Source organism: Parasteatoda tepidariorum, chromosome 7, assembly GCF_982258835.1.
Source record: "Parasteatoda tepidariorum strain Cologne lab strain chromosome 7, Ptep-v5.0, whole genome shotgun sequence".
Classification (NCBI taxonomy): Eukaryota; Metazoa; Arthropoda; class Arachnida; order Araneae; family Theridiidae; genus Parasteatoda; species Parasteatoda tepidariorum.
In genome coordinates, this window is record NC_141761.1 from 62,675,019 (window position 1) to 62,700,385 (window position 25,367).

Below are 25,367 nucleotides of genomic sequence, written 5' to 3' on the forward strand. Positions count from 1 at the left end.
ATAAACTGATTAAATTTTATTGATAAACTAAAACTTAATACCAAAAATTAATAAACTTATTTTCTGAGTGATATAATTTTCAGAGTAGAGAACCCTTTATCCGAAAACCAGATTACAGGAACTATTTTTGGAATGGGTAAAAACTTAATTACAAGTTTTTAAGAATCGAAAAATATTTGCAACCCAAAAAATATTTCGATTGCGATATTTTTTTTAAACAAAATGGCTCTTAAATTTATTTATTTTTGATATAAGAACTATAATTTGATAGTTTATTAAATTTTACTTTTAATACACTTACTATTTTTTGCTATACTTAGTGTTACAAAAATCATGAAAAGATAAAATTGTACTCTACAGTAACTTATATATCTACAAAAATGAAGGACTAAAATAATTCTTGAGCAGGCACGGTACATTGGTGGATAGTTAAGATTACAAGATATTTTTACTAATATGAGATTTAATGTATATTTAGCTTCTCTCTTTCTGATAAATAAGTACTAATTTTAAAATTAAATTCTATTCTGCATAAATGATAAATATTGTACTGCATAGCAAAATTGAAAACACTATTCAACAGATACCACACTTGATGCTCTTAGAATGCATGGCTGATAAAAGAAGAATATTCATTTTCTTTATTTAACTATTATATGCCAAATTCATGTGATATTTAGTTTCACAATGATTGAATTTTACTCCAGAAAAATGTTTAGCAGCTGAAATAATTAGCAAAGGTCTAGAGATTGCATCAGTAAAATCATCATCAGATTGGCTTGCATCACATTAGCTTAAGTAAAATCTTAATTAGTAAATTAAAAAAGCATAAGAAGCATCTGATATAATTTAATTAATAAAATAAAAACTAATTAATGCAAATAAAAAGTAATAAATATTCTTAAGAATAAACTATACAAGTAAAATATAATAATCTATTCTCTAATAGTATTTTCTGTATCATAAATTATTAGAGTAAACACAATATAATCAATCAATATTTTTAGAGCTGAAATAAAAATGGCAAGAAACAGAAAAAAAACCCTTAACAATAATAGCTATTTTAAAAAATAAACAAACAAAATTATTAAAAACTTGTATCTAGTCTAAGATAGACAATATTTAATCAACAAATATTTTACAGACAGGAGTGAACAAAAAGGAATAAAAACAAAAAGGCTGAAAATACCTGTCAAAGTATATGACAATACCTGTGAAAGTATTCTGCACAAAAAGAAAAATTTAAAAAAAAAAAAAAACTAAAGTGCACATTGACAGTTCAACAAGTTAAGCTTTATATATAAATAAGAATTAAATAATAATAAGTCAGAAATTCTTCCAAAAATTAGAAGAGTTTCACGCCTAATTTTTTAGAAACAATAAATACAATCTTTAACGTAATTTCATTTAATAAGGAATTATTATATAAGGCCACACATTAAGGCTACATATTAAATAATGTTAGAAGATTAAAAATAATCCATCAGAAATACTAAGCATAATTGAAGAATGTATAAAACACATTGATATTGATGAAACAATAAAATATAAAAATCTCATTTGCATTAATAAATGAACACATGAACATCACTGGTTGATGCTCTTTTTCTGAAAATTTGGGAGATGAATTAACACACCTACCCAAGAATTTTTTTTAAAGATTTGATAACAAGGATCAACCTACTTTACCATAGTACTTAACAATTTTTTTTAATCAGTTTTTCACTAATAACAGAAAACTTTTGATTTAATGATATATAGGAAAGAGTTTAAACATTGATTGATCTGGCTTATATAAACATCTTTTGTGCTAATAATTTTTTTGCTCAGAAGAATTTTGCTTGAACATAAAAATAACCAATCAATGCAGTCATTCAAAATAGAAACAATCTTTTCTATGATTCTATTTTAGTTGAAAATGGTATATTTAAAAACCATATTTTTTTTTTATTATCAGGACAACTACTACCCTAACAGTTATCAAAGACTTAATAAAATTTATCTCAAATAAAACAAACACAAGTTAAAAAAATTGCTAGCATCAATAAGACCTATTCTCCTCGTTTTAACCTTTTCCTAGGCTTATCCCTTTGATTTGTTACAACCCTAGCCTGCCTTTTCTTCCTCAGGTGAGGGCGTAGATTGTCCTTAATGAGCGTAGATTTCATTCCAGTTAAATTGTTTTTAACCTTGCTTTGATTGCTAGGGTTTGAAGGTGACACGGAACCACCATCAATTAACCGGCTCAAAAAGTCCAACCTCAAATCTTGTTCTTTTGCTTTTTCTACTTGGGCAGCTACTAAAGCTTGCAACTCATTTACTTTCTTCTCAAGTTCACTGTTAGTTTTATTAACTTCAGTAACCTATTAATGGAAACAGCTCTGATTAACAAATAATAAAGTGAAGAGAAAATGTAATTATAACAGGCATACGTAAAAAAAAAGTTCTTAGGAGGAATGAATTTTATAACAATTTTTAAAAAATAATTCAAATTCTCTCTACTTTCAGGAATTAAATTTTTTTTTCCCAAATTTTTTAAGGGGTTTAAAAAATTCCCCCAACTAGACATGCTGGTATTATGAAAATTCATCATATATAAATGCCTATGTTCACCAAAAGGCACCAACATAAGATATAAATTACATATAGAAGCAGGCTGGTATATATAAAATCTTTGAGTGTGAAGTATTTCCTAATTTAAAAAAGCAAATATTCAGAAATTTCACATAGAGGCAAGAAATATTAATGAACTATACTCACTTGCAAAACACATTGCAGAAATGACTTGTTAAATTATGCACAGAAAATTAACTGTATGATATAGAATTTATAATAAAAAAATCTATTTTATTAAAATGTAAAAACTTTCTTAAAATAAGAAGGAAAAAAAATGCTATGAAACCTACTCAAAGAATTAGTGAATGAAATTTTCAAATTAAATTATTTAATTTGATCTTACATGTTGAATTAAAACAGGGATGAGATTCTTCCGCGGATTCGCGGATTTCCGCTTTTTTTCAGATTTTTCCATTTTTCCGCTAATTTCCGCTGAAATTTTTCTTTTGTCCAAGTTAAAATGTTTTATGAGGAATTTAATTTTCCGCGCAGGGAAATTGTTGAAGTCCCTTTTCCTCCCTCTGAAGTTTCTCTAAAAATCATTTCCTAGGGATAAAACTGGTTGACCTTTATACAGGGATGAGATTTTTTTTGTGTCTCGAATTTCAGCCTTTTTATCAAAAACTCCGATTCTCTAAAAGTTTCGTTTTTTTAAATAAGTATCCCTTTTTTTTTAAATTCAGTCATTGAAGTAAAATAATTATATTTATTTACGATTTTCAAAGATAAACAGAAAATTCAATTTACGCCCTAGCTGCTAACCCTTCCTCATTTTTACTTATTTTAGCTATTTTCTCCGATTTCACGCACAGAAAATAAGATTTTCCGTATTTTTTATCCGTCGGCTGGATAGCTCGTATTTTCGTAATTCAGATCTCGATTTTTATTCACGCGATTTTAATATCAATCATCGATTTTCGTATTTACCTGATTTAAAAGTTGCACATTGCGATTCTTATTTATGCTATTTAAATATCGTATATTATGATTCTTATTTACGACATTTAAAAATCCAATATCGTGTTTTGTATTTATGCATTTTTAAAATCTCGATTTTATTATCAAATCTCGATTTTCGTATTTACCTGATTTAAAAGTTGAACGTTGCGGTTCTTATTCAGGCGATTTAAATATTGTACAGTGCGATTCTTACTTACGAGATTTAAAAAATCAATATCGCGATTTGTATTTACGAGCTCTTAAAGCCGTATGTAGCAATTCGTATTCACGTGAGCTTAAAATCCAATATCGTGATTCGTTTTTGTGGTTGTAATATCGCGCGATTTAAAAATTATGCATCGTGATCAAAAAATTAAAAAATCATGATTTGTATTTTCGCATTTTTTAAATTCGATGTAGAGTTTCATATTAACGTGATTTAAAAGTCTCATATCGGGATTTATATTCACATGGTTTACAAGTTTAAAAATCGCACTTTTTGTCAAATTTTTGTTTATATATATATTTTTTTTTCTTCTTTTTTCTTTCTTTCTTTTTTTTGTTTTTTGGATTTCCTCTTTTTTACTTTCTGACTACTCTCATCCCTGATTAAAAGCTTTTTCTTTTCTTTTCGAGTGCCAAAAAATCAGTTTTTTTCCTTGTTATTACACAGCAATCGATATATTGAGAACAGCAAGAAGAGAGTTTACAAAATTTGGTATTTATTCTTTAGCTGCGTACCAGGCAAAGCTCTACTATTTTTGTGAAGTTTCATCATCAATGCATAAACCACTTATATATTTGACTCTGGTGACTTACTTTTCTTGTATGTAATTCACACAAATAAAATTATACATAAAAAATATAACAACTTACGCACTAACAATACATGGCTATTTTATGGAGCAAATTTTAAAATTTTCTTTAATATACATACGGAGAGTAGAGTAAAACGGGTACCACTATTTTGCCAAAATTAACCCTTTGACTGCTCCATTTTTGGACCAAAGCCGCTTTAAAAATTTGCTTTACACAAGGCGCTTCCGCCCTTACGAAATCGTTTTACACTATGCGCTTTCAAATACGGCAATTTAGTGGACAACTAACAACATCTGTTGGTCAAAACGTAAATTAAACTTCTAATACCACTGAAACTGGAAGCGCTCATCAATAAAGGAAGAAAAACACATGCTCGCGGAAATTGCGAGATGAGCAGTCAGAGGGTTAATCTTATTTTCTAGCAGACAAACTTAGAATTACATTTTACTTTTCAAGAAAAAGAACCACATTGGTAGGTATGTTATTAATTCACTGTGCTTGCAAAAAAATTTTTGTTTTACAATGTCAATTCTTTAATGTTCTTGTTTTTAAGCTATTCTTATTTATTGGTCATTAAAGTTACAAAAATTATTTTTAGTCTAGCTTATACTCAAAAAAATGCATTTAGTAATGATTCATACCTAAAAAACAATTTAGTCTCATATGTAGCACTGCTCTGTTTCATTTCAATAAACTTTGCTTGTGGGGTAAAACCGGGTACTACCCTAATGTGTGTTTATGCTAGACCCACAAAAGCTGTAGTGCAGTGGAGGAAGAAGAAAACTACATATAATAAGGCTAAACAAAGGTTTTATGGACCTAGGGCAAAATTTATTATGGGCCCTATCTTCAAAGCATAAAAAATGCTTATTTTCTATTGTAGAATTACCCCTTTGTACAAAATTGTAGTTTTTATAGATAAAGAAATTCTGGGTCTATCTTATAATCTTTTGAAAACATTAGTTTCTTTTTTAAAGATTTTTGGTTGGGCCCTTCCCGCCCTGGACCCTTATCCCCCAACTTTGAGTATAGACTTGACTACATAACAGGAAAATTACATGCATAATTTTCTTGAATTGTCATATAAAATAGAAATGATCTGCTATTTTTCTTACTGCTTTTCTTTTCTTTTTTATAAAAAAAGATTATAAATTTCTTGCTTTTCTTAGTTTCTTATTTTAGCTACAAAGAAATTTTTTTGAAATGTGAATAATTATGAAGTTGTTTTTTATGTTAATAACAAATTGAGATATATTAATACATAAATGAAAAGTAAATGAGTTATTCAATTATTAAAAAGCAATGATAAAATATAATTAAATTGCAATAGTTTGAATGACATTCAATTATTTTATGAACATTTAGGTAATTTTGTAATGCAACTAAAAAAGTAATGCTCTCTTGCAACAGACAGTTAGCCAGCTATTTGTTTTTATACTCAGAGATAAGCAAGTCTCAGGAATTTATGTTATAAAAAATAAATAAATGTTAATAGATATTATTTCATGAGAAGAATTGGCAAACTTTTAAAATGGCATGAAAGTGTGTCACTAATATATTACGCCTCAGATTAAAATATTTTATTGCACATCTAATAACTTTAAACAGAATTAAAATTTTATGTACTTAAATAATAAAAAAAAATTCTTTACAAAAAAAAAAAATTACGCAACTTCAAAGCAAAATAGCATTTCAAAAAACATATTGGAAATTAACTATTTTAAACATAGGTAAAATAATTTTAAAAAAAATTACACATTATAGCATTAAATATTTTATTTAGCTTTTAAATGTTGATTATTTTGAATATAAAAACTATAGGTGCCATCTTTCTAAAGTAGCTATCAGTAATTATAACATAGAAATGTTTACAGTTAGCGTTCACAAAATTCAAGTTAGTGTATATAAGTAGGTGTTAAGGGGTATATTCCACTTAATTCTATTTGGTGTATAATATTATTAAAATTACATATGAATTTACAGTTAAAAAAGAAAAGAAAAATTACCACTTAATGTAAATCAAAAATTATAAAAGACAGAAATTTTACACTTCATTATAAAATAATGAAATTAAATTGATTACTTGGAATCAATGTCTTAGTTTTTGGCAAAATTAAAAAATTTCAAATTTGAAATTCTATAAAGAGAAATTAAGTTTCAAATTAGCTTGTTGCAATTTTTTTTATTTAATATTTCTTAATTCTGTGAAATTGTTTATGGATAAGAAAAAAAATTTTTATATATTGGTTGAAATCAATTAAATTTGCCACTTGGTAGTTAAGGGAAGAAAAACTTATTTTAAACAGATTATGGCAATTCTCATAGACCGTAATATTTATTATTAAACTGCAAGAGCGTAATCTTTATAAAATCATAACAATAAAAAATATGAGTTCGGCACCTCTGTGATACATGAAATAGAGATTGTTATAGTTTTATTTTTATACCTTTTGCTTCAGAAATTGAACCTCTTTGTTTGTAGCATTTTGTTTCTGTACTAAACTTTTGGCTTCTTCTCTCCATTTATGAACTTTATGCTCTCCAGCACAATGACGGCCTGAACTTTTAGAATGATGCGACACAGATGCTAAATTAGGAGCAAATGAACAGACTGGGATGTTATTTAAAGTAGAGACAAAATAAGGTAAACAATTTTGAAAAGATGTTACAGTTGCAAATATCAAGTTTTCAATGAGAAGTTAACCATTCTAGAATAAACACAACAGCAATGAAAAGTTTGAAAATTCTAATTTCAAGCAGAATTTAAATTTGTTCAATTATAATATTAAAAGAAAGCTAAGAATATTAGGTCAACTCTACAATGATAAGAAATATTTTGATGTAATTAAACTAATTTGGATAGCTGTAATATATAAAAGAGCTGCAACATAAAAGTATGTATTTAAACAATTATTTAAACACCTATAATTTAATCCTATGTAGATATACACAAATAAACAAACATTGGAACAATTGGTTAATTCTAATGCAGGATTGAAAATAGAATACGGGGTAAAAAATAATTACTTACCACGAGTATAAATTTTTTTTTTTATAAAAATACCTTACCAGTTAATTATAGTTTCACCAAACTATAGATATTTGGGTAATTCCATGTCGGTTCATTCAGCCATGACACTCAAAATTTTGAAGAAAATGTGTACACTTATAAAAATTTTTATACTGATTTTAAAAATTTTAATAACAATGAAATTGGTAAAAAGGTTTAAAAGCTATAAGCATGTTAAAATGCCTCATTCGCCACTATTTTGATTCATATCAAAGACTATTAATGATTAAAGGCTGTAACTCTTATTTATAAAGATCAGACAGTTTTTACAAACTATTGAATGTGTATATTTTCAATTTTTGATTTATTATTTCTTATTGATTTATCATTTTCTTATTTTGATCCTATGTGTATTTCTCGAGATAATTCACTGTTTACAAACTTTTTTTAAGCCATGAACAACATTTTAACATGGTTAAAAAAATGAAAATGCCGATGCAATTCAATAGTTTTAAACTTTGCAAAAAGTAATTAAACTTCCATTATACATAACTCTTTGGTTGAAAAATTGTTATGCATTATTGAATTAAATATTAGAATGACGAATTATTCAAATCTTTTTCTCGCTACCAACATATTTTTGAAATTTAGTAACCACAGTATTTAAATAAATAAAAAAAAAAGAAAAATCTTTTGCTAACAAAAGTTTCAATATGCAGACTTGCTGAAGGAACAACTTAAAAATTAAGGAAAAAATATAACTAATGCATGTTCTTTACTAGATAGGAGCCTGTTATTTTCTGCACGTAAGTATTTCATGAAATACTAGCATCATGTAAAATATACAGCCCAGAGTTGGATTTTGCCAACAAAAATCCCTTTTTACTAGTGACAAAAAGAAGAAAAACAGAGCATAAAGTGGTAAAAATGGGAAAAAAATTGAAAGAATTAAGCTAAATGACATAACTTTATACTTTTTATAACTATAAAATTAATTATGTTAAAACCTTTGAGAAATTTTAAATCAAAGACTTGTAATACGCAATAAATAATTTAATTACTAAATAAAACACTTAAATGTACAGTTTTGCTTTTTTGACAGTTTGCAAATTTAAAATTCTACTTCATTCATTCAGATATTTAAATGCTTGAGACATTCAAACATAGCTGGGGAAAATAATAGCTTAGAAGTTTAAAGAGAAGGTTTGATTCTTATATCAAAATGAATCAAAGAATAATTTGAAAAAGTCTTTTCATACAGGAGGACTAGCACAGCAAAGATGTAAGTGTTAATGAAGTTGCAGAAGTTTTCAAAATTTTACTCAGAAATTATACTTCCCCACCATTTGAAAGCTGCAAGTGATTCAATTAAATATGTCTGAAAAAAGGGCAATTTTTCAAATCAAATTTAATAACAAAATTAAAGTAATGGGATCAATATTCCTTTTGAAACTGACAAGTATTCTTTCCTTTTTTCCATAAGTACTTATGGTGTAATAAGTAAGACACAAAATAATATTGTATAATTGCTTGATTGAAATTTTTTTTAAAAATTTTAATAGAATGACTCTGGAACTCTGGGTTTTACGTCAAAGTACACAACAAAAGTACATAGCAAAAATCTGCTAACATTGAACTATTGCTCTGTATAATATTTAACACACCTGCTACTGGTTTTAATTATAAAAACTGCAAAATAATAAAAAAGTGAGTACATAAGAGATCCTAATGTCAATAATAAATTAATAATAATTAAAAATCCTTTGACTTAAGTTTTTTTTAAAAATTTTTCGTCAAATTAATAAAGAACAAAATGTCTTAAAATTTTCAGGCATCCTATTTCTGATTGTATGATATGAGGATGTACAATAACATAATATATATATATATATATATAATTATTAACAACATATTGTTTCTGTTTGCATTCAAAGTTTTTTTAATCTGCTTATTGAGCCCTTATAATATATGTGTAAATATGGCTGTTTAATACTACAGTCCACAGATGGCGCTTTGCGCTCCTAATTAATTATTCTTTGAGCTTGAGAAAATAAATAGTGTATGTGTATCGATTCCTGTGTGTGGAGTGTTTCAATGTTTTCGATGTATAATTCAATATTCTAAGTTCATCTCCGATTCCAGTAAATTGTGGCAAATTCTAACTGAATTGTGAGATATCTAAACGTTCCACCTTTAATTTTATAGTTCCAAGTCCATACAACAACCGAGTCAGGTAAAAATTTATGAAACATTCTTTTTCCCGCTAATTGCTAAATCATTTGGTTAAGTCTCGCCGGAACCCAGCTGAAATATTCTAATTCAAAATTCCTGGCTTGTTGTTGTTTCGGCAAATATTTTTTCTAATATATTGTCATAATTCAATAAAAAAGTAACATTCGAATTTTATTTATATATGCTAAGCTTTAAAACGAAAGAAATGTTCGAAGTGTAATATTTCAAATTCCAGTGTATTCAAAAGGGTTTAATCTGCTTAAATGTGCTTATTTACTTATTTGATTGATTAATTACTTATGTGCTAAATTACTGATGTATTATGCCATTGTCATTCCTGTAATATATTTACAAAAAGTTTCGTTTTACCCTTCCCTTTTATTATTGTTTTCTTTATTACTGTTTCGTTTTATACCGCTGTAATTCTTTTTGCAATTTCGCATTCTCCCCCGTTCACGTTCACAGGCGTCAGTGGAATCATTTTGTTTGGGCTAGACAGTTAGACTTTAATAAACAGCTCTGTTCTGTGGTTTTGATTTAATAAATTATTTTTCTTATTCTAATATATTCTAATGGATATGGAGGCCTTGTTAAAGAAAAAAAAGAGTGTTAAATCTTCGATTACTAAATTGCAAAAGAAAACAGAAGAGGAAATTGGGAATTTAAACAATGCGGGTTTATTGGCTCGGAAAAATAGATTTTTGGAATTTAGAACTGAGGCAAAAGATATTTTAGATTCTATTATAAGTATTTGCGAGGAAAAGGATGAGGAAACTTATTCTACGGAAAAGGACGACATTTTAGATGCGTTAGAGTCAGTACTTGTCGATATCGACACCCGGCTTTTGCCTCCCGTAGTGAATTCTAGTTTTGAGGTTAAAAACCAAAGTTCAGGCCAGGCTTCTGTCTCATCTCAGTTTGCTGAAGTGAAATTTCCTACGTTATCTTTACCTACATTTTCTGGTGCAAATGAGGAGTGGCTTGCCTTTTCCGATCTTTTTGAAGCTGCAGTCTCAAACAATCAAAATTTGACGGGAGCGCAAAAATTGCAATATTTAAAGGGGAGTTTAAAATCAGATGCCTTAAAAATCGTAAACTCTTTATCCATTACTAATGATAATTTCGAAATCGCTTGGAAATTGCTAAAAGATAGATACTTTAACAAAAGAGAAATTATGTCCTCCTTAATGAAAAAGTTTATCAATATAACGCCCTTGAGTGGAGAATCATCCACACAAATTTTAAATTTGATAGATTCCACTAAGGAATTCGTAAGAATGTTAGAGTCCCTGGAATACAAGGTTGATCCAACTACAGATACCCTTTTAATGCACATGATATTGTTCAAGCTTGATGCAAATTCAAGAACTTGGTTTGAGAGAACCTTTCAAACTGATGTCATTCCAAAGTTGGACGAACTGTTGCAATTCCTTGCAACACAAGCTAGATCTATCCCGAGTTCAACTACTAAGAGATACATTCAAAGAAAAGTGACTTTGGTCGCGTCCAACGCCCAGTCACAATGTCCTCTGTGTAATGGAGATCATACATTGTCGAAATGTGATACGTTCTTAAAATTATCAGTTCAAGGTCGTTTAGATTTCGTTAAATCGAATAATGTTTGTTTTAACTGTTTAACTCGATTTCACAGTGTGAAAACTTGCAACAGCAAGTTTAGATGTAAAAGGTGCAAAAAACCCCACCACTCTTTACTTCATATCGAAAATGTTAGCGATAGGGGAAAACAGGGTGCTATAAATAAGTCAAATTCTAGTGAACTTTCTATCAACGCTCCTGTGTTTTCGCCTGCCCTTATTCCAAGTACTAGTCAATTAAGTGATAATTCTAGAGTGGTAGATGTTACATCGTGTATTTCGGGTGTGGGGCCAGACGTTCAAACTCTCCTCTGCACTGCTCTGATTCAGGTGAGAGATATTTGGGGTAACTATCAGACCTGTAGATGTCTTCTGGACAGCGGTAGCCAGGCTTCGCTTATTACAAATGAGTGTATTGAGAAATTGGGCTTGCAAAAGGAAAAGGCCAATGTTCGCATTTTGTGCTTAGGCGCATCCAATACGCGTACAAATGGGGTTGCTGAGATTCAATTCACCTCACATTTTTCATCTCAAAATTCCTTTCATGCATCCGTCTATGTGATTAACAAAATTGTAGGCATGATTCCACATCACGACTTAGATTCCTCAATGCGCGAATTATTTGGGGATATTTCTCTGGCTGATCCAGCATTTTACAAGAGTGCTCCGATTGATGTACTCCTTGGTGTTGACCTTACTTTGCCATTGCTAAAGGGTCAAACATTATCGTTAGGTAAGGATAAGCCATTTGCCATTCGTTCAGAACTGGGTTGGATAATTGGTGGTAAGGCAAATTCTGGTGGTCAAAATTCTCTACATGTCAATCATATTCAGTTAGAATCGGATCTTTTAATCAATAAATTCTGGGAATTAGATTCTGTACCATGCGTCAAACCCTTAACTTCTTTAGAAGAGGCTTGTGAAGATCATTTCGTAAAGACACATTCTAGGGATGAGAATGGCAGATACACAGTAAGGTTGCCTTTTTACACTTCTCCCACGCGGTTTGGTAATTCAAAACAAAATGCAATTCGTAGGCTAATCAACGTGGAACGCCATCTCATTTCTAATCCTGAGAAATACAACCTCTATCGAAAATTTATGAAGGAATACCTTGATTTAAATCACATGGAACTGGTTCCGGACTCTGACATTAATAAAATCGAAAGTTTATACCTTCCTCACCATGGAGTTGTCAGAGACACTAGCTGCACAACAAAGCTTCGTGTAGTTTTTGATGCTTCCAGTAAAACTTCATCCGGACTCTCTCTCAACGATCTGCTCCTGGTTGGTTCAAGAGTGCAACCAGAACTTTTCCCTATTCTCATCCAGTTTCGACTTTTCAGTGTAGCCATTTGCGCTGATGTTGAAAAGATGTTCCGCCAGATTAAAGTTCATGAGGAAGACGTAGACTGGCAAAGAATTCTTTGGAGATATTCTCCAACCGAACAAATAAAGGAGTATCGTCTTATTACCGTTACGTACGGTACGTCCTCAGCACCATTCCTCTCCACGAGAACCTTACGACAGCTTGCCATAGACGAACAAGAAAATTATCCAAACGCTTCAAGAGCCACCCTTTGTCATTTTTACGTTGATGATTTGCTGAGCGGGAGTGCAACAAAGGAGGGAGCCATTCAACTGGTGTCCGAATTGCAGGAAATGATGAAGAGAGGAGGATTTTCTCTACGCAAATGGGTGTCAAATGATCCTGACGTACTAGCAAACATTTCGGAAGAGTTAAATACCGTTGATTCCAAACACATGATCAACGACGACCAACCGGTCAAGATTCTGGGAATAGCTTGGCTTCCAGATGTTGACACTTTCACTTTTACCATCACCGTCAATGAGAGCGACGTATGGACTAAACGCAAGGTACTTTCCGAAGTCGCAAAAATCTTTGACCCCTTGGGCTGGTTGGCACCTACAGTTATCACTTCCAAAATCTTCCTCCAAGAGCTGTGGAGTCATCATCTAGGCTGGGATGAGGAGCTACCAGACTCTCTGGCAAGTCAATGGAGAGTATTCCAGAAACAGCTTCCTCTACTTACAAATATCAAGATTCCACGCTATATCCTCATTCCACAGGCTACCGACGTACAAGTACACGGATTCTGTGATTCTTCAGAAAAGGCCTACTGTGCTGCTATATACATTCGTTCCAAAGATACAAACCAAGCCGTGACATCTAGACTGCTAACTTCCAAGACACATGTCTCTCCAGTAAAACCACAGTCTCTACCTCGACTGGAACTCTGTTCTGCCTTACTTCTGGCCAATTTGTTACAAGCTACCTTGCCAACACTAACTGTGCCAATCTCTGAGACATTTGCATGGTCTGATTCCAAGATCACACTGGCATGGTTGAAGTCCGAACCAAGAAGATGGCAACCGTTCGTAGCTAATCGAGTAGCACGAATTCAAGAGCTGACTCCTAACGTGCACTGGGACTTAGTGAGCGGTTTGGAGAATCCTGCTGATTGTGGAACGAGAGGGATACCCCCAACTAAACTAGAAAGGTGCGACTTGTGGTTCAACGGACCTGATTGGTTAAGTAGTTCTACTTTTCCTAATGGAAGGTTTGAAGATGATCCACAATTAAAAGAAAACATGACTGCCAAAGCCAAAACAACCAAGCTGATCATGTTGAATGTAGTTGATGCTACTTTCAAGGCAGATTTTTTTCAAAAATTTTCGTCTTGGAACAAGCTGAAAAGAGCAGTTGCCTGTTGTATAAGATTCATGAAGAACTGCTCTGTCGCTGCAGATAAAAGAAACAAATCCTTCTTAACAACGGCAGAATTGAATGAAGCCGAGAAGAGAATTGTCAAATTCATCCAACAAGATCATTTTCCGACGGAAGTCTCCTATCTTTCAACAGGCAAGCAACTTCCTTCAAATAACAAGCTTATTCCCTTGACTCCGTTCTACGATGATTCCGGAATAATTCGTGTCGGTGGTAGACTGAAAAATTCATTGCTTCCAGAATCAAAGAAGCATCCCATCCTGCTTCCTAAAACCGACCATATTGTGAACTTATTTATCACGGATTATCACTTGAAACTTCTTCATGCCGGACCGCAACTTCTCCTAGCAACTCTCAGAGAGAAATTTTGGATTCTCTCAGCCAGAGATGCAGTTAGAAGAGTGGTGAGAACATGTATCCCATGCTTCAGAAATCGTCCAAGGCTCGCCGAGCAAATCATGGGAGATCTTCCAGAGTCCAGAGTTTGTCCCTCTTCTATTTTTCAACGAACTGGTCTTGACTTCGCCAGCCCATTCTTAATACGGAGCTCCAAGGGAAGAGGCAGCCGCAATACTAAGTGCTACATATGCGTCTTCGTCTGCCTCGCAACGAAGGCAGTTCATCTTGAAGTCGTCAGCGACTTAACCTCAAAGGCATTTATTGCTTGTGTAAAAAGATTTGTGGCACGCAGAGGTAGACCTTCAGATATCTTCTGCGATCAAGGAACCAATTTCTATGGAGCTAGCAGAGAGCTCCGGCAGTTGATGAAGGAAGACGCCCTTCAACAATTCCTGGTAACGGACAACATCGCTTTTCACTTCAATCCTCCATCTGCTCCCCACTTCGCAGGCATTTGGGAGGCTACAGTGAAATCGTTCAAATTTCATTTGAAAAGAGTTGTTGGAGATGCTAGTCTCACCTTCGAAGAACTGGCCACGCTGTCTTGCCAAATCGAGGCACGCCTTAACTCAAGACCACTATGTGCATTATCTAGCAGTCCAGATGATCCGTCTGTTCTGACACCAGGACATTTCCTGATAGGAAAGGCATTAACAGCTATTCCACAACCTACGATTCCAGACGACATCCGTCACTGCGACCGTTGGCGATTACTTAATTATTGTTTAACTACATTCATTAATTTTGAAACCCCTCCGTGTTTCAAGGGGGGTGGTATGTTTAATACTACAGTCCACAGATGGCGCTTTGCGCATCCTAATTAATTATTCTTTGAGCTTGAGAAAATAAATAGTGTATGTGTATCGATTCCTGTGTGTGGAGTGTTTCAATGTTTTCGATGTATAATTCAATATTCTAAGTTCATCTCCGATTCCAGTAAATTGTGGCAAATTCTAACTGAATTGTGAGATATCTAAACGTTCCACCTTTAATTTTATAGTTCCAAGTCCATACAACAACCGAGTCAGGTAAAAATTTATGAAACATTCTTTTTCCCGCCAATTGCTAAATCAATGGCCATTAGATCCATTTTAAGTATTTTATTTGTATGCATTTTAAAAAAGCAATATGCACTTCATAAATTTTTATCAGGCTAGTTTTCTTTTTTTAAAAAAATATTGGCAAAATAAATGTCAGTCAGTACAGAAGTATAAATAAATATAGATAAGAGTAAAATATTTTTGATTATTATGTATATATATATATATAAAAAAAAAGCTTCCTGTTGTAAAAAGGTCAACTATAACAAAGAAAAGAAATGTTTTAAACAGAATTAGATCACCAGAACGAAGATTGATAAAGGAAAGAGTGCAAAAGTTAGTAATCATAAACAGATAATCGAACAAAGTGCATTACATATGATAAATTTAAACTAGCACTATACAACAGGTTATAAATAGTCACATAAGTTGAGAAAACATAAGATAATAATGGTTAAAAATAATGCAAATCAAGCAACAATTTTATATCATTAATTATGCAAATTGTAATAAAAAAAAGATTTAATAAATGCTTACGCACTAGTAGTTAAAGAAATTAAGGGTGTGTGAGACAGGTTCATGAGACATGTTCTAAAATAGGGGTACACAACTTTTTTCAGAAGAAGACATTTATAACTAATTTTTGACAAAAAAAGCAGTGGGGCACAGAGGTTGCCCACACCTACTCTTGAGATATAGTATAAGAGAAAAATTTTCCCAATTTAGATGAAGGAATCAGGAAAATAAAAAAATATTTTTTTCTGGAATTCATGGTAAAATTTGAATTCACAAAAGGTGTTAAATTAAAAAATTAAACAATTACCTTATTTCCCAATGAAATACTTCAAACATAAATAGAGATTATTTCATTTTATAAAATTTAGTTTCCTTTAAGTATCAATAATTTAAAAAATCTGAACTAAGGACAATTAAAATAAAAAGACCTACCTTTATAAAAATTAAAAAAGTAAAGTATCAATTTTATTACATATACATATTTTAATTTAACACAGAAAAGGAAATATTTTCAACATCCAGGATCTTTCTAGAAAAATGTATGCTTTAAAATTTTATTAAAAACATGCTTACAAAAAGGATTCTTTGTTCTACCTTCGGTTCGTAACCCTAATAATACACGGCATTTAATTCTTGCAAGAAGCCTAAAACCTGCATGATATATTTCTTGTCAATCACTAATAAAAACAATCTATTTAATAAAAAAGATTTCAGAAATATTTGGAAATAGACACAAGTACCAGATCAAGACTAAACTAAAACTGACATTAACAGACAAATAAAACTACAATTGTTGTTGAAATTTAATATTTCATGGATTGAGTGTAATATCATGTAAGAAAGATAATATTCAAAAAGTACATGCTACTTTTTGTTAGATACATATAGTCGAACAGCTTATAATAGAAAGCCTTAAAAAAGTATTTTTATACCCAATACTGCATGGGACTCCAAATTCGGCACAAAAAAAAGATCAGATTAGATCCTTTCTTTTTTTTTTTTTTTAAGAAATTTTTATTAATAAGAGAAAAAAAATCACCTACATTCTCTTTTTATTTGGAATTTTATTCTGTTGAAGTAAGTAACTTTATTTTATCTTTTAAAAATAAAATAAAAATCTGTGTCAAAGGAAACATTTGTTTCTAAAGCAGTTTAAAATAAAGTGAAAGGGAAAAGTAAAAACACCTGCATTTCCAATGAACAAAATAAAGAAATGCAAGTTGGAAGAAACTGATAAACCAATCTTAACAGCTGTGCAAGTGCTCTACTGATTTGTCCCCACATTTCCCTCTCTACATTGACCATAAATTAGCCGCAACATTTTGACCTTGAAAATACCACATGGGGTATAAAAAGAATTCTATCCCTTTTGCAGCTTTTTTTTGGATGTAAATTATACTTTCGTTTTTTTTATTAGTTATAAACTGTTAATTTGTTGGTTTCTCTTTTGTTAATTGATAGCTTGTTTTTTTAAAATCATATTTAGTTGTTAGCTTTTTTTTTATTGTTATTAGTTGTTAGCTTATAAAAAAAAATTTGTTAGCTTATAAAAAATCTATATTGTTATTTCTATAATATAGATTATAATTTTAATTATATTTTTTAAAATGGGACAGTTTTTAATTCACCCCACCATAATCTATGATCAAAACTTAACTAAATTTATTGGAATTAATTCATTTTCTGAAATTAACAGTATAATTGAATTATCGTAATACATGGGCGCCATATTGGAATTTCTAAAAGAGGTCCGAAATTCAGCAAATTCCGAAATACGGAATTTCGCCGGTCCCGCGAGAGCCGGATTTGGGGTCCTATACTGTATATTCTTCTAATTATTTTAATCTGTCTTGAGAAACTTACAGTTACACTGGAATCTCAAGTGATTTTCTTTTCCAAAATCAAACTGATTTTCATAAGCAAATAGTTTGAGTTCCCTACATTTGACACTATAACATAATAACCTGTGTTCCCAAATGAAAATGGACGTGAAATCACAACATCATACTTGTACAAAAGTTACAAATATTAGATCATATCTGGAAAACTCGAGACATTTTCATTTAATTATGTGATTAAAAATAATTAAATTGACAGAGTTATACAAAAATAAGTTCACTGTTCCATTTAATTTGAATACATAACGATTTACAAAAATGTTTCATTAATTTCTCCAGAGAACTGACATATTTAAACCAAAATTGAATTACTAACAACAAGGCTATAAAAAAGAAAATTAATCATTTTAAAGAAAAAAAAAGACAGACTCATAGGATAATAATATAAGTATAGCGTAATAAAGGAAAAGTTTGTAAGTATTTTTAAATGGACAGCAGATGAGAAGAACTAAATAAAAAAAAGACATGGATTTTGAGTTTTGACTTGAAAGGAATCACAAAAGTGGGAAGGAGGCTCGACAAAGAGAATATACGAGAGAAATCTTCAAGTAAAGAAGATATGATTAATGACACATTGTTCTTCTTAAAGAAAAATTTACAAAAAAAAGTTGTAGTAAACCTAAATACATTAATCCTGACTTTATGTGCAAAAATTTATTAGGTAACAAAAATTACAAAGAGTAAGCCTATAGAAATTCAAAAATTAAATGAGATTAGTGCATTCAATGAAAGAAAGGTAAGAAATAGCAAACCTTTGGCACACAGGCAACTATTAACAAAAAAAAACTTTTTTCTGTCATTACATAAATTCACTTAAATTAAGCTAAGTGGAATAAATCAAAAACAAATTTCATTATTTGTCAAATATAATTTTGTTATATATTTTGCCATTTGATATCAAAAATTTGATTTCTACAGAAAGTGAATTTCAAAACAGATTAGTACAACAACAAAACCTCAATTACTTACTATAATCTTTTTAAACATAAAATAAAAACTTCACCCAAATCACGAAAGCATTAAAACACCTGTCTCAGAATTGCAAAAGTACAGTCTTTTTTTAATTGTTGCCCTCTCTTTCTCAATGATTTAGATCAAGGATCTCCTAACTACAGCATTTGGGCCAAGCCTCACTTCCAGCACTAATCTGGTTGACGATTAAGAGTTGGACATGATTGATAACTGGCACACCACGGTTTATTATAATTGCATTTAAAAATACACAATGTGCACCAAAAAATAAATAAATACCTGAAAAAATACAATAACTAATATAAATAATGAAATCAAATGTTTTAATAGTAACTAATTATATGAAAATTATTCTAAGAACATACAATAGTGAAGCACACTTGAATGAGAAGTCTCACTAAGTGGAAGTTTCAAAAATAAAATGTGCAAGTAATTAAAATTACAGTATTTGGTATTTTATAATCGATTACTCGCAATCACAAAAACATATGGATGGAACAACAGCATGACCATTCTTGAGCAGAAAAAGATACTTTTGAACAAGTATTATATGATAAAAACAATACTTATGTAATAGCAATTGTAAAATACACTTGTAATTACTTTCTTTAGGACATACGTTTTTGTACTTTTTAATGGTTTTACAATATTTTTTTTTAAATTATTGACAAATACATCAACATAACTGGCAGCATCTCTAGTTTCTATTTATGACTTTGGCAAACAATATTGAATGAAGTAAAATAAACTTTTCTAGTTCACTCAGCTATTTAAGGCATTTGTTATGTAACAGCATGCAGTATTAACCTATTCAGATTGTAAAAAAGTACAAAAAAATTTTTTTAAAATTATTTTTACACTTCAAAACTTGTATTATTTAACTAGCTTCTTTATTTACTACATAGAAAAATGTAAATATCAAAAAATATATCACATAATTTTAAAGAGCAGATCAATGAAAAGTAAGGAAATAAAACCTATAAGTATTTAAATTATTTGACAATGTCATTAACTGAAATAAGTAAATCGACAATGATAAAGGAAGAGGAAGAAAAGAAAAACTCACGAGAGAAAATGTTGAGTCCTGTAATAATTTTTGGACCAGTTTCTTTACGTTTTCTAAAAGCAGGTGAAATTTTTTCATCAAAATGTTCCATCGCCATAGATGATAAATCACGCAATTCTTGTAAAACCTCGTGAGCCCTAACTGGAGTTTGCTCAGATGTTACAGACCTCAGAACTATGTAGATCTCGTCCAAAACCTTAAAAATGACACAAAAATAAATTAATTTAGTAACCTTAATACATTGGTTTTACAAACCTTGTTAAAGTGTTATTGTTATGCATAGCATTACTTTAAATTGTTTTCTCGTTTTTATTTTTTTCTAAGTAAAGAAAATTAAAATCTAAATATTCATTAATGTGAAAGTTTCTCATACCAAGAAAATAAAATTAATTAATTTCTACTTCTGAGCTATCTTTCACAAATGACATTTTCGCTAAACTCAATTAACGGGGTAACAATTGAATGTTTTGAGATATAATTGTGCAAAGAAAAAACTTTTTGGACTATAATTTTTTTACATAATTTTTTATTTTTTGAGAATTAGCCAAGATTTGAAACACATTGTTCAAAACTATAAAAAAGATTTAACATTATAATATCAAAAATTAAAGATTACGTTACAGCAATTGAGTAACATATTTGTTACACTATTGCTTGCTTCATCTCAAAAGTGTGTTATTAGCCAAAAGTGAGCCATTAAAGGTTTTAATTTTGGGAACTTGTACCAGTTCATAACGCTGAATCAGTTGGGATATCAATAATTGGGGAATAAAAATTCTGCTTCAAAAAATTAAACTAACAATAATCCTTTAAAGAGATTTCCTTTAGTGACCACACATACAATATAAATAGGTAATGTAAAAAATAAAGATACTTTATGTTCACACCTTTCCAGGTATAAAGCAACAAAGATTCATTTCCATATATTTCAAAAAGGTCATTCCCAACAGAGACAAGCGTGTTTCTACAGCTGTTAATATATCACAATGTCGAGCCAGTGGATGCTTTCTCCGTTCAGATTCCCGCCTTGGTAATTGCGATTTAACATGGCGCAAACACTGGGCATGGTACTTTTCAACTTTATGAAATCCTCTATTCAGAACTCTTTTACAGACATAGTTAATTCTACGACAAACCTATAAAAATATAATCAAATAATATCATTCACTGAATAAATAATATATGTTTCACAGTGAACAATGCTTAAAACTACAAATTTAAATGCAAAAAATTATTTAGTTTATTCACAATTAAAGTTTTATGTAGAGTGCATTATAGAATAAATGCAAGCAAAATAGTGAAGTTGAATATTTGAGTTTAAAAAACACATCATTAAAGCATTCTACTAGAAGGGCAATTTTTTTTTTTAGCTGAAATTTGCAACTAAGATTATATATAGTGTAATGGTATAAAATATTCTGTGTCACACCAAATTTTAGAGATTTAGCCAGCAGAGCTTCTCAACAAAGTGCAGAAATTAATCTACTAATAGCTACATGAAAACTCAAACAGTAGAGCTTACCGAGAAAGCATTCACAATAGAAACTGGATGGTGTGCTGAAAATTGTTTTAATATTTTCCCACACGCAGTTTTTTTTGTTGCAGTTCATTTAAATTGCACTAAAGCGACACAATGGGCTATTGGCGACGTTCTGGGAAACATCCCTGAGGATGATCCGAAGACATGTCATCACAATTTTGATCCTCTGCAGAGGGGATGGCACCCCAGCTTCGGTAGCCCAACGGCCTGCACGCGAAGTCCAGCACTTTACGGTAGAACAGTTTAACGAGGACCAGTAGCGCACACCCCCGGTCCCTACGCAGACTAATCCAAATGGTCATGCACCCGCACCCTGACCGAAGCCGGTGATGCTTGATTTCGGTGATTGACTGGGAACCGAAAATGCAAATAAAACCACACAATTTAAATCCCCTTGATCCTTTTCACTCACAAACGAGTTCCCTTTGACTTCACACAAAAAAGGTGGGTGGTATTAGCTATACTCATCTCACCCTATCCACACAAGTGTCTAGCACCAATCACAGGTAACCAATCAGAGCAGCAAGTTTTTCCTTCAATCACTGAGGAGCACAAGTGAGTTCTAGGAAATCTGTTACACAACTTCCTTTTTTTCTATCATTTTTTTGCAAATAGCCTTTAATCTTGGCTACAGCAAGTGAATTCTCAGATAGTTGTATGAAATAATGGACAAAGGAGGAAGGAGACAAGATTCAGTTTGGGAATACTTCCATAGATTAGGTGTTGGAAAAATAGTTGAAAAATGCAAAAATTGTGATAGAATTCAAAGTAATAAAACTGAGAGAATGAAGAAGCATGTTACAATTTGTATGAAAAAATTTACATATGAGTCTTCAGAAATTAATTCTTAATCTCTAATACCAACAGAGATGAATTCAAATCAGAACAAGAGATGCATTCATTTAGAAACCGAAGATGTTGAGCCTTCACCCCTTTTAAAAAAACAGAGACTGTTAGAAGGTAATATAGTTAGGGTTGTTTCAAAAACTTCAGAAAAGGAGAAAAAGAAAATTGATCTTACTGTGGCAAAATTCTTTTACGCATGTGGAATACCATTAAATGGATGTTGAAAGTCTTGCATTTTATGATTTAATTCGTATCTTAAACCAATTTATAAATTGCCTTCACGTAAAGCTTTATCAGGTGCCCTTCTAGATTCAGTTCACTGTGAACTAGAAAATTTAATAGATGAAAGCTTCAAAGGTAAAGAAGATACCCTTGATGTTGATGGGTGGAGTAACATACACAACGAACCTATAACTGCATCATGTGCTCAAGTTGATGGAAAAGCATACATTGTTGATGTAGAAAATGCAGGAGCCCACAAAAAGACAGCAGAATACATATTACACCCAAAATATAAAGGGTAGCCTCTCAGCAATGTACAGAAAGAGAAGGACAGAGAATTTCTTGCAGGAAAAATCCCTCATTAGTTTGATATGTCTTGAATTTTGAATTACAAGAAAAACCATTCCCTAAAACATTATTCTCAGAGCAGGTCATAGCCACAATTGATGCTAGTAAATGGTGGTGGAGTGTGCAAAATTCTTGTGAAATCCCAGAGAATTTTGTGAATTAATGTCTCATTTACACTCATGTCCTTCCAGTATTGCTGCCATTGAAAGATTGTTTTCGAATTTTTCATTTGTACATTCTAAAATTCGGAATAGGTTGACTGTAAATAATGTTTCAAAACTAGTGTTCTGTTATGCTATGTTGAGACAGCACAAATTGTATTGTGATGATGAATAAGTATTGAATTCGCGCTAAGTTAAAAAATTGCATTGAAACTTGCATATTTTAATTAACTACACATGTTGATAGACATTTTATGCTTTAAATTACAGTTATATTACTTAAAATAAGTTCATTTCACTGGAAAAAAGAGAATCACTAATTTTCCGATCAATAATGTTTTAATCTACTAAAATGATATATTAATACATTATGATTTAATTATGGAACAATAATTTTGTTAATCTTTGTCAATTATATATATTTATACTATATATTTCAATTTTAGGAATAATTTTTTAACAAAAACGTGTTTTTGTCCTCTCATCTTGGAAAATATAGGTTTTTGCTACTTTGCTTGGCAAAAACCTGTTTTTGCAGGACGGTTTTTATCCTGGTTTTTTCCACCTGCGGCAAAATCCTGCCAACCCTTTGCATATTAACCTTTATAATTTCTTTAAACGTTTATAGAAAAATGTATAAAATTAATATAAAATAATTTGAATATGTAATGCTCCACAATTTTAGTGAAAGAATTTTTCGTATAAGGGATATCTTCATATCTGAACTGCCTATGACAACAACAATTGCCATGGCACTAGGGAATTTAAACTTGAAATTTAAAATACAAAACATATAGACTTTTTCCTGGGGTGGCTACAAGTTGTACTCTTTGAGTTGTCCTCATCTATAATGTTTCTTCCCTCGTAGTCTAATGCCTCGAAGTTGGTGATTATTATGGCGTAAAGAGGACATTTCCATATTGTGATCTGTGGTCGAGTGATTGCAAATCTTGGCAACTTCCAGTTAGCAACCTGTGAGACTCGAAATTTAAAAAAAAAAAAAAAAAATCACAGAAAAAGACGAACTTGAAATTACGATTAAAACTTGTAGCCACCCTTGGGCAAACATCTACACGTCTTTTTTTTAAATATAATTAAGTTTAAAATCTATTTGGCACATTGGCGGTTGTAGTTCACGCGACAGACCATGATACAGAAATATCCCGGTGTAAATACTGATACAGAAATCTTCCTTTTAAAGCATATTATTATGACAGAAATCAGGTAATATTAAGTCTTCAGTAGAAATAAGTACTAAAATAAAAAAATATTTAAAATAGATTGTGATTATGAAATAGATATTTCAAGTATGAAAGACAAATTACCATTTTCAAAAGAATGCTCTAAAAAGTTTACAATATAAGAAAATTACACTTTTTACTGTTCAAAAAAGGTTCGAATTTCGTTCTAAAATTAGCACTACTTGTTAGCTTTGATTGTTGATGTCGTAAATACAGTATGGGCAATTGGTAACGGTTTAGATAAATAGACAATACAATTCATTAACAGTAGAAAATACTACAAAAGCCGTAAAACTTTGTTTGTAGTGCATATATATCTCAGAAATTTAAAGTTAATGAAATTAATAGCTTTTAGAACAGCATGGGAACTTAACTTATATTGTAATACGAAATAAAAAGAAATTATTTTACTAAATACATAAAAATATTAGATATATTCTTCGTAATTCTGTAAGTTTTAAACTCACCAATCTACAACGACTGACTTCATCATAACTAATATATGATAGCACTTTCTCTAACACATCATCAGGTAAGTTCAATAAACTCATTGCGACTATTAGTAAATAAAATGTTAGAACGAAGTTAAATATTTATAAAACTGCATTTCTACGAAAAGAAGTAAATAGACTAAAATTCAGACCATGTCAGAGAATTATATAAAATTAAATTTAGTTTTGATATGCCACTACAATTACAGAAGGTATTTTCAAAATTTAGACCTTGCAATTTATACTAAAATTTCTCCATTCAATATCGTTCGTAAATAGTTGTATAAACAAGATATGCCAAGAAACTGTTCAAACTCAAAAGTTTAAAACATTTAGAGCAGTAACTAGCACCGTAATGAAACAGCTGCCAGATTAGACCTGAGACTAGTTGTATATGTCTCTTTCACAAAAAAAAAAGAAAAGAAAGGAAGATAGTCTGAGGTTTATTACAGAAAAAGTTACAAGTTCTGAAATTAAATTTAGAAAAAAAAAATACTTACGCATATTTCTATTTACTTTTAAACAATATTTCCCGAACATTTTGAGTAAATGTTTCATTAGTTGCATTCATACTAGCTTGATTGAAGGACTGATTTTCATACATGCGGCAATGCAGTTTTGAGAAGAGAATTCACCTCCGAAGGGTGATTCCTTTTGAATAAAGGGA

General features: G+C 30.6%; 1 protein-coding gene across 2 annotated transcripts; it reads right to left on the reverse strand.

Annotated features, from left to right (window-relative positions):
• Positions 1–1,090: 1,090 nt before the first annotated feature.
• LOC107451566 (F-box only protein 28) lies at positions 1,091–25,096 on the reverse strand. Of its 2 annotated transcripts, XM_016067705.4 has the most exons (6): positions 24,677–25,074; positions 20,739–20,987; positions 19,852–20,047; positions 16,489–16,566; positions 6,822–6,961; positions 1,091–2,363 (listed from the first exon to the last, which is right to left on the reverse strand). In XM_016067705.4, exons 1-6 carry the CDS (start codon positions 24,758–24,760, stop codon positions 2,052–2,054), a joined length of 1,059 nt encoding a protein of 352 aa, XP_015923191.2. In that variant the 5' UTR covers positions 24,761–25,074; the 3' UTR covers positions 1,091–2,051. The 2 variants fall into 2 exon arrangements, with proteins under 2 accessions (XP_015923191.2, XP_015923193.2); XM_016067707.4 differs by lacking the exon at positions 16,489–16,566 and having other exon boundaries at positions 24,677–25,096.
• Between the last annotated feature and the right edge of the window lie 271 nt (positions 25,097–25,367).